This window comes from Urtica dioica, chromosome 4, assembly GCF_054948205.1.
Source record: "Urtica dioica subsp. dioica isolate 48M chromosome 4, U.dioica_male_clone48M_v1_H2, whole genome shotgun sequence".
In the NCBI taxonomy this organism is placed as follows: domain Eukaryota; kingdom Viridiplantae; phylum Streptophyta; class Magnoliopsida; order Rosales; family Urticaceae; genus Urtica; species Urtica dioica.
In genome coordinates, this window is record NC_142759.1 from 713248 (window position 1) to 728088 (window position 14841).

Genomic DNA, 14841 nt, shown 5'->3' on the forward strand with positions numbered 1-14841 from the left:
AGAGCATTAATAATATCATTTGCTTACTCAAATACGGGTACATTTAATACTAAAAGTAGGTGATAGAAAAATAAAGAAATTCTGGAAACATTAAAAATTAAAAAGATTTTATGAAAGGAGATGATTAGTTTTAGGACAAACCAGGATTGTTATACGTACATGTGCGCGTTGCTTCCACGGAAACTATTTTGTTTGCAACGCACTATATCCAAACAAATTACAAACCTGGAGAGATTGTAGTTCACGGTCAGTGAAATGCTTATAATAGAATCAGGAAAGCTTGCAGGCAGAGTTTTGGCAACACTAGTTAATTATGGTGTTTGTTTCTTTGCGGTGATCCTAATTTTTTCCAATGTAATGATCAACTATCCGCTTCGATTCTGGAACTCTCTACATGGTCTCATCAACAATTTTCTGAAGAAAACGAAAAATCACGTTCTCAAAACACAAGCCAAAACACGATACACAATCATTGTAATTGCTCACTTGCCGCAGAATTTTCGCATTAAAAAATGTTACTATTAAACTCTGATTTCATAGTTTTCCCTCTAGTCGGATTTCATGCATACCGCTCAGACCGGCGAAGGAAACACCTTGAACGGAATCGGTGGCGGAGGAGGTCTCTTTGCCTCCGCCGCAGCGCCGCGCGGCCTTCGGACATGCCTGTTAAGTTTGGAGTCATGTCCGTCGGTTTATTAAATCATATGTTTTTTTTTTTTTTCCGAAGACAGCTTTGCTGCAGTGGGGATTGAACCCACGACCTCCACACAGGAGGTGGTGTGGAATTACCAGTAGGCTATTCTAGGTAGTTTCCATGCTATCCCAAGATCACTCGCCGACTACCGAGCTGGGCTTGCTCATTGACGAAATCAAATGTTTGGGAGAGAGCTTTGAAGAATTTCATTTTTTCTTTATCAATCACGATTGTAATGTACCTGCTCATAATCTTGCTAAGTTTTCACTACGCTTTGACTCTGAAGTGATATGGGAAAACGAAGCCCCACCTTGGTTGTACTCAGCTATTATGGCTGACAAGCCTTGATTAATGAAAGTTCACATCTTTTACTCAAAAAAAAAAAAAAATTGATTAGGTGTTGAATTTATAAAAAGTTTATATTTATTTTTCAAAAAGGATCAAAATGCTATAAAATTAACAGGTTAAAGATCAAAATGCTTCAAAAAAAGGTTTAGAGATCAAAACGTCTATTTTCACCACTAACCTAGAATAAAAGGTTTTCCTTCATAGTCCCTAAACCATCAAGTAATGAACACTTTTGTCCTAAACGTTTTTTTTTTTTAATTGTTAACCTTTAAAATATTATTTTAACCAAATTAAATAACCATTAAACTTGATTTAAATGACTAATAATTAATATAACTATAAAAATAGTAAATAAATTAAATTATTTATATTTTTAGAAGGGTTAACAGCGATAAAAATACTCAATGTTTACTCAAATTTATACTTATATACTCATTCTTTTTTTTTTTTCCGCCAACAATAATGTCTTATATCACGTTTTAGTTATATCGTAAATAATTCATCCGTTAAGTTGTATGGAAAAACACGTGATAACCTTTGATTTATTAAAAAAATTAATTTTTTTTTCTTACAATTAGTTCAACTTTAGTTATATCATTTTATAATACAAAAAATTAAAAAGAAAAACAATATTATCCTTGTTGATATAGACAATTTATTAATTTTTTTTAAAACTTAATAAACATTTATCATATATAATAAACGTTTAATCATTTTTAAAAAATTAATAATAACTTTGTTATAAAATAATATGATTAAACTTTACTAGTTTTAAGAAGTATAATTATTAAGATTTTTGTATTAAAAAATTCATGTACTTACTTGAGGTTGGATACAAGAGAAATTGCATTCCTAAACAAAATTTCTAGATATTTACACAAAAATGAGAAAATCAGAAAGAACAAAATGCTTAGATTTTGCTTGTATAATAAATACAACCATCGTTAACATACACATCGTATTCTAGAATACGGTTGTCATACATTAACATTGCTTTTCTACTCTTCTTTTCCCATCAAAGAATCCAGAAAAGCAGCTTCTTCCTCCTGCAAAATAATACTAAAACATTAATAAAATAATAATAATAAACAGTAAATAAAAGCCTAGAGTTTTTTTTTTCCTAACATTAAAACTGATGATAAATCAAAGTAAATAAGAGCCAGTACCACCAAGGCATTAAACTCAGTCTCCTCGTCTATGGCACTTATGACAGCTGAATCGTCCAATAGATCCTGTTTTCCAAAAAATAAAATTAAAATAATAGCATGGTAGCCATGGAGCACTATGATAAGAATAAATATCACCTTTAATTTAATTGAAAAAGGGTAAAAGAATGAAGAAGAAGAAACAGTTGGGCAAGCTAGTACATAAAAACGATAGAGTATAGTTCTTGTTTAATGATAAGTGCATGTTTCTATATCCATAAGAAGACTTATTTTGTACTAAAATACATTTAAATCAATAAATTACTAAAAAGTACAAATATATATCTGTAAAAAATTGATTATATATTATATATATATATATATATATATATATATATGTCTTATAAAAAAGGTGAAATTGCTTACATCATCAGCAATGAGCAACACCCCATTGTTGTCCTGCAGCAAAAAGAAAATTTGAGATTAAAGTCTCTGCCATTAAATTGATATATGCATTGATAAGATGATAAGAAATTACAAGATAACAGCTATACAGGTTCGAAAAACCCAGAATTCTTCCTTTGCGTCAACACTCTCCTATATATTCCATGTTTAATAATTCACTCTACTTCCATCTTTTTAGACAAGATTTTATATTTTACAATAAATATTCATTAAGGATCACGATTCTTGTTCTTTTTATACTCTCAGAGGAAATTAAATTTCGAAATTTATGCTAATTCCCCATCAAAGCTTGGGTAGTAAGTAATGAAACGCGGAGGACCAACCTTAACAGCGACAAAAAGAAGGGGGTCGGTTGGTGTATATATCATATAATGTGCACCGTCCTGCAAATAAATGCCCAAAATTATATAAAGAAAGACTGAAGAAGTTAAGAGTGTAAATCACAAGTTACAAGTCTAAGTTTTACTCATAATCATCTGGAAAGCTAGCATATGACCACATGAGAACATACATCAATAGCTACAATTTTGAACATGCCACATTACATTTTTCAAGAACTCAAAACATACTTATAGACGAATATTGATTAAAATATCGACATTTGACGCAAATAGTTCCATTGCTTTCTTTTTATAAAAATCAATATCAATATCAATAGAACGGGCATTTCTTTTTTTTCCTCGGTTTAATCCTGTGCAGGAGTGACTAAATTACAATGACTGCTAGGTCAAAACTCTTTAAAGAAAAAAAAAAGAAAAAAGAAAAAAAAGAATACATTTTTTACATCAAAAATATTTTCGGTGCTTGTTTGCATCGATGGAATTAACTGTATCACAGCTTTATGGTTATGACTTAAATTAATAGACCAATATCTTAAACGCTGCCAATATCTCGTTTGTGTGACGTTTGGAATTGTTCTCAACTAGAAAATGGAGCTTGGCTTACAAAATGGGCATTAGGATGTTAAATAAAATTTCATCAAAGAACCATATTTTAAATTGGTCATTCATTACCAGGTGGAAGCATGAAATTTCTACCCCCTCGGTTGGCATGCCCTCTAGATCTTGACCATCATCTACAATGCAGTGAGAGAGAAACCAACATAATCAGATAAAGCTGTTTCGCATCATTGCAAATTTTGTATGCAATGGAAGATGGTGTAATATTAGGAACTTTTTTGGGTAACATTACTTGATGTCATCTGAAATTCCTTATTCTTCGATTAACATGGGTTTGGGTATTGGTTTCGTCAAATTAGTACGATTTTCAAGGATACCTTTGGTACTAGTCTTCTCTGCCCTATTTCTATACTAATTATCATAAGATATGTTCTCTTTATACAATGAAAAGCAAGAATAGTTCAGAGCAATTTGCCTGTGCGGAAATCAAATATGTCATCCTCCGTGTAACAAAATCCTCCCCGTGCTGTAAAACAGAATCTGGAAATGAGCAGGAAATATCAAATATGGGCAGATTCGAAGAAAGCTAAGACAATACGGGAAAGCAAGACAAAATTCAATCTCCAAACCCGCTATGCACTAGATGCATGTGAATCTTTGCAAGAGCATAAGTAGCAGTTGGAAGGATCGCTTCTACCTCTTCGTCACTTACCTAAATGTGTATGAAAAAAAAAAGAAAAAAAAAAGATAGAAGGTATAAAAAGAAGAAGAAGAAAAAAAAAGTTCTCTTCATAATATGAACGATCGTGTTGTATAGCCATACAAAAGTAGCTGGGCAAACATTTCACAAATGCGAAAATATTAAGATAATCCAAAATGAGTGATGTTAAGGAGACAAAAAAAAAATTTGAATTGAATAAAACTTTGAATTAAGACCCCCTGAATAATTTTTATGAAGAGGACCCTAGTATAACAAGCAGAAAACACTAGCCCTCTTTTTCTTTTTCATACGAATTTATTTTTAATCAAATAATTTTTGTCACAGAGAAAACCTAGTAGGATAAAATGAATTCCAAAATTCATGAGAGAGTCACGCTCTAGACCTTACTTCCATAAGGACGTAAACCATATCCACTTCCAATATTTATCCCCAAAAAATTCTTCTGAAACTTGTTCTAAAAAACGTGCTAAATCATTTGCCTTGCAAAACCATGTATCTTTCCGTTGGTACAGGTCCCATTTCTCGCTTCCAAGTAAAGCTATTGTATTCGAACTCATATAAGGTGAGAACCAACTAAAAAAACAGCTCAAAAAAATATTTTGAAATAAAGCAGAAAATGAAACGAGCAATCAACGTACAGCTGACCAGCCTTCGATATTTGTACTCTTCAACATCTGAACAGGCCTGTAAGAAAGAAACACACTTATCGAGTGAATATCGAGAAATCATCTCATGCTTTTCGTTGCACTTACAAGAGCAAAGATGACTCACGTGTCAACTGGGCATAGCAACATACATTCATCCCCATGTGAGCTCTTAAATACTCTCCTTATAGTGCACTCCAATGGATAATTATTCGTAGGATCAACCTAATCATGAATTCTTCAGAAACCTTCAATAAACTTAATTGTAATCGCAGTAATGATATAACAAGCATAATGAGAAGACAGAGAGACCACAAATCGCCCTTTCTTTATTATTTGCAGTTCAGTTCTTCTGCTTCTGTTCATAATTTAGTATAGATTTTTCGTTTTATTTTGTTTGTTTAATCAAACGCTTCCTCTTGTATATGTATATTAGATTCTTCATTTCGTTGTCACGGATATATCAATGACATTGCAATTTCGGCTATACCTAGACAAGCAAGAAATTTACTTAACAAGGTCATGAGTTTTATTTTTAGAAAATCAAAATCCCTAAACCCTATTATACATAAAGTATACAAACACACACACACACACACACACACACATATATATATATATATATATATATATATATGTATACATGTATGTATATGAAGGAGAAAGAGAGGACTGACAATGGTGACGAGTCTCTTGTTAGAAACCATGAGAACCTTCCCTTGCTCATCCACCACGAACCCCGCCGGAGGCTTAGGCAGCGGAGCCGCGTAGTAACCTAAAGGCCGCTGCGGCGGAGAAGACGACGGCGACGGAGCGTCGGCGCCGCGGCGGCCTCGAGGACTACTCGGAACGATCTCGACCTCGCTGAAGTCGAGTCCGTCGGCGTCGCGGCTAGGTTTTTTCTTGCGCTTCTTGGCGGCGGTGGATTTATCGACGGGACCGGTGCGAGGCTTGGCGGCGGAGCAGCGGAGGACGGGGAGAGAGGTGGTCGGAGCTCCGACGGAGAATAGGAGATGAAGGCGGCGATGGGGAAAGCAGAGGGAGGATAAGAGGAAGGGGGTTTGGGTGTTTGGTCTGGTTGAGAGTGAAGCCATTTTTGTCGAGTGAATGTCTTAGAAACAGAATGAGAATGAAATCAAAACACACAGAACATTTTTCAGTCTATCAGTAGAGAGGGAAATGGGTTTTATATTAAGATCGACTAATAGTCCTTAAAATAACAAGGAAAGAAACCAACCGTAATATATCAATTGTAATTTTTTCTTCAAATAAATGTGTCAACGTAGTTCACTGTCATTTATTCGTAAATGTAGATTGTAATTTATATTATAAAATTATTTCCTGATGGGGATAAAAATCGAGCATTTGTGTCATCGGTGTCTGAAAGGGAAAGAATCAATGTAAATCGTGCAAGTTTGAAGTCGCTTGATTGGTGGAAGTTGGTCAAAGCCAAATTTTCACGGAGAGGCTCTAGACTTTTTTGTTCAGATAAAACTCTCTTTATCTCTAAAGGATTTCGAGCTCTTTATCTCTTTGTTCAGATATTTAATGTTTAGATGTTAGTTTTCGTTGTCGTTAGTTTACTTTTATGCTTAGAACTTGTAATATGGTAGCTCACAAACTAGCCTAAAAAAGCTCTCACTTTAAACATGGATGTATGTTGGACCTCTTTTTTCCTTCTCGAGTTACAAGAGAGGGGATTTGGCTGAAATGCCCAATCAATTCTGAAGTCTGAGACTGTTTTACTAAAAAAAAGTTATTACAAATTATTTAATATCAATAACTTAAACACAATTATGCTCAAAAATTCAATTAGAGACCGAAATGAACTATTTGCGGTCAAATAAAAATAAAATCTGAACTCTATTAGATGATTTATTATTATTGTATTTCCATTTGACTATTTTTTTTAGGGACAATTAGCTCAATAAAAAAAATAGCTCACCAACCCACAGTAAATTAAATCAACTAAAGAATTAATTTAACTTTTTTAGTTAATTTAATTTAAAAAGAGCAAGTGAAATGAGTTGCAACAAATCCCTGCTTTTTTTTTCAACTCCGAAGGAAATAAAAATGACTAAAATACGACAAAATATACACACTCCCAATCTCCCATACAAATAGTTGTTTCCCCAAATCGTGTAGTTCGTAATTATAATCGTTGTTCATCCTCTAATATTCAGCAGTGGGTGCAATTTCTTAAATAAACCACCTTCAAGAATTCGTCACTTCTGAATATCTCTCTCTCGCGCGCAAATTTTCCTTCAAATGATACTATATGAAATCGCAATACCTGCGTTATGCAGGCCTGAAGATTCTACCTCACCAAATTTCCAAGGATTTTTTTTTTTTTTTTTTTGGGTCATATGTGCATCAACGTTTAAGTGGACAAACAGAAGACGTAAAGTTTCAACATTAGACGGACGTTTAAACTTTAAACTGGCCGAACATGAAGAAGAAGAAAAAAAAAATCTGATAGTTAAATGTTATACATTATGCAAAGCATATTAAACAGCAATCGATTCGATGGGAACAGATTACACATTACAAACAGCCTAGTTGGGCTATGAATACAGAAATTATATAAATATACAATTAGGCAAATTACAAACGGGCCACGTCAGTGACAGATAACCATGATTCACTACTGAGAAGAGTTACGAAAGAAAGGCAAACTCAAAGTCTTACTTGAGCCATTTTAAGTTAATTTATATCCGTACCCTTTTGACATCACCTTCCGGAACGCTCGCATCGGTCCCGTCCCCTCTCGACGATGCTGAAGATTGCCCCGGAACCTGAAAACCCATTTCCAATATTATTATTATTTTTTCATCAATCGTGGGTTTTTTTAGGTGCAATTAGTGATATCAACTCGGTCATTTCATTAAGTAGACGAATTTAATTATAATCCAATCATAAAAAACAATTTTGGACTGTTAGATTGAGATTGCGTTCAACTTCAAATAATAGTTTGAGGGCGATTTTGGTCATAAAATTAGTTTAACGAACAAAAATGTCATAAATATAATTCAGAACTATTTGCACTGAAAAGCGTTGATCTGATTGTTAGGAAATAGATAGAGCTTACTGATTCATCTGGAACCACTGCGTATCTCTCCGTTGGCGAGATCCAGTTTTTCCCTGAAGAAAAGAGTAAAAAGCATGATTAAGTGTCGGTCAACAGTGCTGATGAAGAAACTGAAATTGAGGGACGGGAATGAGAGTTCGAAACCTGATGATGGATCGACTTTCGACGGCTCTAATTGTTGTCCACTATGTCCGTCGACGCTAAGAGCTTCTATCATCTTCGGAATATTCCTTTTCCAATCAAAAGAAAAATAAAATAGACATCAGAAACTAGGAAACTTGTTAAAAATGAAAATCAGACTACATTGCATAGAAAGGAAATACGACCAGAAAACTCGGGTAATATTTGCTCAATTTGTTTATACATTAGACTCTTAATATTAATCTTTAAGCAATTCCATAGAGAATTTTTCAAAAACCAAGTTGAGAGGGTTGATAGTTTGATCCATATGAAAAATGTATGAAAATTGTCGTACTTTTAATTATAATTAATAAGTATGATGAATACTAATAATTTGGAGAACTAGCATATGGTGAGAAAGCCAGAACTTGCATAACATGGTGTATATGACATAAAACCCAACGAGGTGCCATAGGGAAAAAAATCATGTTTTTCTAAGAAAAATGACATGAATAATACCAAAAAAAAAAAAAAAAAAATTAACGGAGGGAATGTTATATTACCGATCAATAGATTCACCATGGCCAAGCTGTCCATTTGTGCCTCTTCCCCATGAAAAGACATTTTGCTTTTCGGTAACAGCCAGTGTGTGTCTCCATCCACAAGAGATCTTTACCACTTTCTGCCAAGCCATAGAGAAAATAAAGAGCAAGATAATATTCAGTGCACAGCTATATCGATATAATAGCCCTTTATTTTGGGAGCCACGGTTACGAAGTAATGCCTGATCATCGGGGAATCTAACTCGCACGGGTGAACAATGGTCCACGTTATCTCCAACTCCAACTTGTCCAAACTGCAATCAAAAGCAGAGAAATATGTCACTACCAAATTTGATGCCATGAATAAATAGCCACTGAAGAGCTAGAACTTTCAAAAAGATGTATAATTTATCAAAGGAAAGAAATAAAAACTGAATATTCACTTTATTCCAACCCCAGCCATAAAGTTCTCCATCAGATGTCAGTGCCATGGTGTGCCTCCAACCTCCTGATATCTGAAAAGAAACAAGGCCAATCAAGTTTGTGGGCGATAATCAAGTTTTATAAGTTTCACACAGAGATCACAAGATGATTCTGTCTAGAAACTAGCTCTGTAAATTAAATTCAGTTCACTAAATTAACTTTCTATCTGAACTGGTTTGGAAAAAAAAAATCCTTTTATGAACTTGTAGCAGAGGAGGACAAGTTCACCAACTAAAACAAAAACTACGAAAACGAATCTAATAAATGGGTATCCCTAATTGGGAAAAGAGTTCAAGCTTGTCATTCGAAACACTCCTTCTCTGTTAGTTACAGAATTTTTATAAATGAATATCCCTAACAAAACCATGGAACCACGAGCATGTGGGATTTCTTGCACGCCGATAGGAACTAAAGAGCTATATCCAAAAACATACACTTAGAGGTTTGAACTGACATGAACAAAGCTACCAATTTTATAATGTCAACAACTAAAAATCGGTTAACGAAAACCTTAAGAATGTAAAAGAAGATATTATCTTACACTTGAAACAACACAGTGCTTAAGGGATTCCAGCTTGTGAGGAGACAGGTGGTCCTCGAAATCGCCATGGCCTAGCTGACCATATTTGCTCCAGCCATAAGTATATAAAGTACCAGCTGAGGAAACAGATATAGTATGCCTCCATCCACAAGCAACCATAACCATTTTCTCATCCTGCAAAAAAAAAAAAAAAAAAAGCAGATCAATGAAGCAAACACGAAGACGAGCGAACATACTGTGCGAGAATTAATACATGACATAAATAAACAAGTAAGAGATATTTTCTAGATGGTTAAGAAAATGTATTAAGATTACCCCAACATCAAACTTGTTTGCAATTTCTTTCTAGAGAGAGAGAGAGAGGGATGCGATTAAAGACATACATCAAGCAAAGAAACTTTCTCGGGGACCAAACGGTCATTTCTGTCACCCAAGCCCAAATTTCCATATCGTCCCCATCCCCATCCATAGAGCGACCCATCTTCTGTTATAGCTGCAGTATGTTCAGCTCCAGCTGCCACCATCTTTACACATAATCCCTACACAAATTTCATAAAAACCATTAAACAACTACATGTATGTGCGATTTTTGTCTCATTTAAGCTCTTTGTTTTATTTGAGTAATTGCAAAAAGTGTTTGGTTTATAGGAATATATTTAACAGTCTGCAAGATTGATAAATAGACAAATAGCAAAATCGAGAAGAAGAAGAAATCTTACCATGGTGATCCAACTAACATTAACACTAATGTATATCGAACACGAATAAGCGATAAACGCTAAAGTGTAAAGCATAAGACAACAAATTTGTACAATTTCATTCAGAGTGTTTCTTCAGTTTCTTATTAATACATTTCTTTATTACTTTCACCCCGACTCAGAGAAAGAGCCACACCCAGATGAAGACAGTAATTTTATATAACACCCATGCCACAATCTCAAAACTCAAAGGCAAGGTACAGTACCTGGAATTCTTGAATTTTCTGTGGCACAAGAGAGTCCTCAGTGTTGCCAATACCGAGCTGACCATTTTGGTTCCGACCCCAACTTCAAATAAACAAAACATCATTTTCAAGTACAATAAGTTTTGAAAGTTAATGATGAGACTGCTTTTATCAACACATTTCATCTACAATCAGCTATGTTACACACACTGAAATTTTGAAGCTGAAAAGCATGTTTGAGACAAGAAATCTCCCCCTTGCGACTCATCATATAACTATCAAAAGTATACACCAAATACAATACTTGAAAGAGACATATAAATAGATACGATAATTTAAAACAAAGCATATTACCTTTGCACCTCCCCGTCCGTTGTGACTGCCAAACAGTGACTGTCGCCGCAAGCTATTTGCTTTATTTTAATGCCATGTAATGCTTTTATAGGAAAAGGAGTGAACAGATCACTGGAATTTCCGTGACCCAACCTCCCAAAGTCACCCCTGAAATCAATCAAGCGAATATGAGATGCTGAAGGTAAAGAACATGCTCATACTTCATTTGTTGCTTTTCCTCTTTTCTAATTTCCTTTCCCACTCTAATAAATTGCTGAATATAGTATAAAACATAAGTGCAATTCTCTTTCAGAAGATAAAATAAGGATGTGAATTTCATACTCAAATGGCTTCTTTCAGCACAAATAGTATTGATTTTGTAGCATTTTATTATTTTTTCCCCAAGCAACTTAAAAATAAAAAATATTTACAAATTTAAATAACTTGTTTATAATCTTTAAGAGTATCATCTAAACAAAACCTTACTCTATATGTATATTTTTAAGAAATTCAATCCCCAAAACCAACTCATGACATTTTACATACTCATGTAATTTATTAATTCTATATTATGACTCTTAAAACACTGAATAAAGTTAAAGCAGTTTTGGATTTATAGAGATATATATACACATATATACGTATATGTATATATTCTAAAGGGACTAAAATGCTACAAAATCATTACTTTGATGATCATTTCACTCTGAAAAATAGTTTACAGACAACATGCGAGTTGTATAATAGTTCAGAGACTATCTAGCTGTGAAGCCAAAAAAAAATCAGAGAGCATAATACGAGTAGCACAATCGAAAACGGAGACGAAGTTTCATCGCAGCATGTACAGATCAAAAACAAAAAGGAGAGAGAGAGAGAGAGAGAGAGAGAGAGAGAGACCATCCCCAACTGTAGACTTGTTGGCGTGTCTCGGATATTGCAGTTGTATGATCGGCACCACAAGTGATAGAGACGATATCGAGGCCGTCCAATGCACTCAGTTGCGTTGGAGTAAGTCGGTCCTCGGCGTCTCCGTGACCGAGCTGCCCATCCTCTCCTCTTCCCCATGAACATACAACATTTCCAGCTGTATATAATAATAGCAATAATATTAATGATCAACATACAATAAAAAAGCAATATCAACATAATTGAGATGTTTTGTGTGTGTGGATTATGTGGCTTGTTTTAACATTCTTCACTGTTGAAGAGTGTACTTTAAGTACTTTCCGAATCTGTAAAGGAATTTAAAGGAGTATTATTCATTCTTTTTTGGACTTCAGTTACTAGTGTTCCTTGCAAGTTGCAATATAAAATGATCTAGACATTCTTCACCTTCTCTTGAAAGACAATTAAATAATACACATGTGAACAGTGACATACTAATAAAATAGTCGGATGACTCGAGAGATCAAATAAACATACATAAAAAAAATAAAAATACTCCGACAAAGAGTTCGTTAAAGCCAGTAAGATTCATGCCATTCTGCGTCGAATAATGTACTAAATTCGAGTTACATAAAGTAACATTTCGGCCAAAAATGGAATATTTTGGCATTGATCAACGCGCTTTAGTTTCGTTCACAGTACGATAGTAGCAATAAGTAACCGATCACTTTCTGACTGATTTTCTCGTCATCTAAAAACAGAATTAAAAAAATGGAAATGAGAGCGAGAGAGAGTACAGAGAAGAGCGACGGAGTGACTCGCGCCGGCGGAGATGAAGATTACGCGGCGGATCGGAGCGGCGAGTTGCGTCGTAGCCTCGTCCGCCATTGGAGAGGTGGTGAAATCGAGATCCGAGTCTCTCTAAAAACGAAAACCCTGTTTTTGTTGTTATCTGTGTTGCTGTGAATGTGAAGTACTGTATGTTGTTCTAGTGAGAGAGATGAGATAAAATTTCATGATGTCAACTCGGAGTGGGGTCCGCAGATATTTATGAGGGAGCAGAAATGTAGGACTCGCCGGTGTCAACTTTCTTACTTAACGTGCTAGAAGTTACTTTTATTAATTATTTCTATTTAATTACCTACTGTCAGAATCAGAATATGGTCTTTGAATAACTTTTCAGAATACGGCAGCATGGTTGTTAAATTTTTTGTTTTTAGTCCTTAAGGCCTTTCATTTTATAGGTGAAATTAAAAGTTTTTGTGTTTAAAATTATACAAAATTTTAAATTATTTGCATTTTTTTTTTATCAAATTACTTTTAAAACTAATAAAATCTTCTGACCGAGCTTCATGTAATTAATTTTAAAAATGATCTTTCCTCACTACTACATTTTGTTTAAACTATTTAAATTGAGTGACATAAATTAGAATGACTCAAAAAATTATAATGAAATTGGGATGACTTAAATGTTTGGAGTGGGTCTATAATTTAAAAAAAATATATATTAAGAAGTTGTTTGGAAAATATAAATGGCAATGATCATAATATTTATTACTTTTTATATAATATTTAAAAATATCTTTATGCTTGATAAAGAAAAAATAGATGAGGTAATCAAAACATTAACATTGTGATGGATCACGTTTCTTGTCTTATTATCCAAGTTACGGTGTGCATTAATGATGTTGTCTTTGATTGATTAGACATATTTCTTTCATTATATTCATTAAAAAAAAAAAGATAACGGGATATATATTATCGGTTCTTAAGAATATTAAGGATTTCCGTGCAATTTTCGAAGTAGTTAGAGGACCACAAGTCAATTACCAGTCTTCATCTTTATTTCAGGCTTTCAGCCAATCACCACGTTACATGTTCCGAATTGCAGTAACGTCCCTTTCGAATCCAATTTCTAGACTTTTCATCTTTGTTGCTTTTTGACACTCATTGTCCTTAGTCAACTGACCAAAAAAGTACCCATGGGGGATATTATTGTAATTAAATAAAAATATATTACGAATCTTTAATCAAATATATAACGTATTTATACCCTAAAAAATTTTATTTAATCAAATGTAACATTTTTCATGATTTTTAGTTGACTCTATTATTAAAAATATATATATGAAATGTCCATAATATCTTTAATCAAATCTTCTATTTATTTTATATTTTATAAAAAAAAAAACTTATCTCTATTTATTATTTATTTCATTAAAAAAAATCTCATTCATCTTACGATGAGTTTGAAAATTGGCTCCGACGACCCAATAAAGCGATGACGATAAGATTGGAGTTTTGTAAGTTTGTCGAAGAAGAAGAAAGAAAGGTGTGAAATGAGTTATTGTTGATACGACTTCCTTTCATCTTCACCCTAAAAATATTATTATTTTTTATTTTTTAGAATAATGAAAGTATTTATTTATTTTTATTTTAATTTTTTTTAATAAAATGATAAATAATTAGGTGATCTCATTTAGGGTAAATAAGACGACAAAAACCAATAAAATTTTAGTTTAAAAGATATATTTGATAATTACATTTTAGTAAATGAAATCGCAAGTTGTTCGGATTCACAATTGCATGTGAAAAATATAGCCTAATAAAGACACTAAACAAAGATCAAAATTAATTGAGGGATTTGATAGTCCTAAGAATGGAAGAGATAGGCCCACTTGGAGAAGAGAATTGAAAATGTGAAAATATGCAAAATTGTAACCTTTTTTTAGAGAGACGAATAGCCTCTTCCATGTATTAGAAACTGTTAATGCCTGAAAATGGATCAACACGAAAATCGGTCCGCGGTTCGGTGTAGGGTCGAACCCTATGACCGCGCGGTGGTCGAACGGAGAAGTTGTCCCAACACGTGTACCTCCGCTGTGCCGGAAAAGGATTTCCGACGACTCGTCACCTAAGAAAAGAGAGAAACGTGAGCTAAAGGACCGCGGAGGGGTTTCATCCGGCGGGCACTCCGACGCTCAACATTA

The 14841-nt window shown here is 33.8% G+C and overlaps 2 protein-coding genes across 2 annotated transcripts; both read right to left on the reverse strand.

Annotated features, from left to right (window-relative positions):
• Positions 1-1937: 1937 nt before the first annotated feature.
• On the reverse strand, positions 1938-6104 carry LOC149398996 (BTB/POZ domain protein TNFAIP protein). The gene is made up of 10 exons (XM_089613790.1): positions 5594-6104; positions 5044-5141; positions 4911-4956; positions 4181-4263; positions 4027-4091; positions 3666-3727; positions 2976-3035; positions 2614-2646; positions 2209-2274; positions 1938-2088 (listed from the first exon to the last, which is right to left on the reverse strand). The coding sequence occupies exons 1-10, from the start codon at positions 6008-6010 to the stop codon at positions 2041-2043; spliced, it is 978 nt and encodes a 325-aa protein (XP_089469916.1). The 5' UTR covers positions 6011-6104; the 3' UTR covers positions 1938-2040.
• Positions 6105-7378: 1274 nt separating this feature from the next.
• UVR8 (Regulator of chromosome condensation (RCC1) family protein) lies at positions 7379-12859 on the reverse strand. The gene is made up of 12 exons (XM_089612821.1): positions 12649-12859; positions 11864-12050; positions 10988-11134; positions 10655-10736; positions 10074-10229; positions 9691-9864; positions 9110-9181; positions 8909-8980; positions 8688-8806; positions 8149-8234; positions 8005-8057; positions 7379-7711 (listed from the first exon to the last, which is right to left on the reverse strand). Exons 1-12 carry the CDS (start codon positions 12737-12739, stop codon positions 7625-7627), a joined length of 1326 nt encoding a protein of 441 aa, XP_089468947.1. The 5' UTR covers positions 12740-12859; the 3' UTR covers positions 7379-7624.
• Between the last annotated feature and the right edge of the window lie 1982 nt (positions 12860-14841).

Bases quoted from the DNA above. Each gene is read 5' to 3' on its own strand.
- LOC149398996 (XM_089613790.1), bottom strand. From the start codon at position 6,010: ATGGCTTCACTCTCAACCAGACCAAACACCCAAACCCCCTTCCTCTTA. The intron at 3,036-3,665 runs GTAATGAATGAC...ATTTATTTGCAG, and splicing joins AAATTTCATGCTTCCACCTG to GACGGTGCACATTATATGAT. The intron at 2,089-2,208 runs GTACTGGCTCTT...ATTATTTTGCAG, and splicing joins CTGAGTTTAATGCCTTGGTG to GAGGAAGAAGCTGCTTTTCT.
- UVR8 (XM_089612821.1), bottom strand. From the start codon at position 12,739: ATGGCGGACGAGGCTACGACGCAACTCGCCGCTCCGATCCGCCGCGTA. The intron at 10,230-10,654 runs GTACTGTACCTT...AAATTTGTGTAG, and splicing joins AGAAAATTCAAGAATTCCAG to GGATTATGTGTAAAGATGGT. The intron at 9,865-10,073 runs GTATGTCTTTAA...TTTTTTTTGCAG, and splicing joins AGAAAGTTTCTTTGCTTGAT to GATGAGAAAATGGTTATGGT.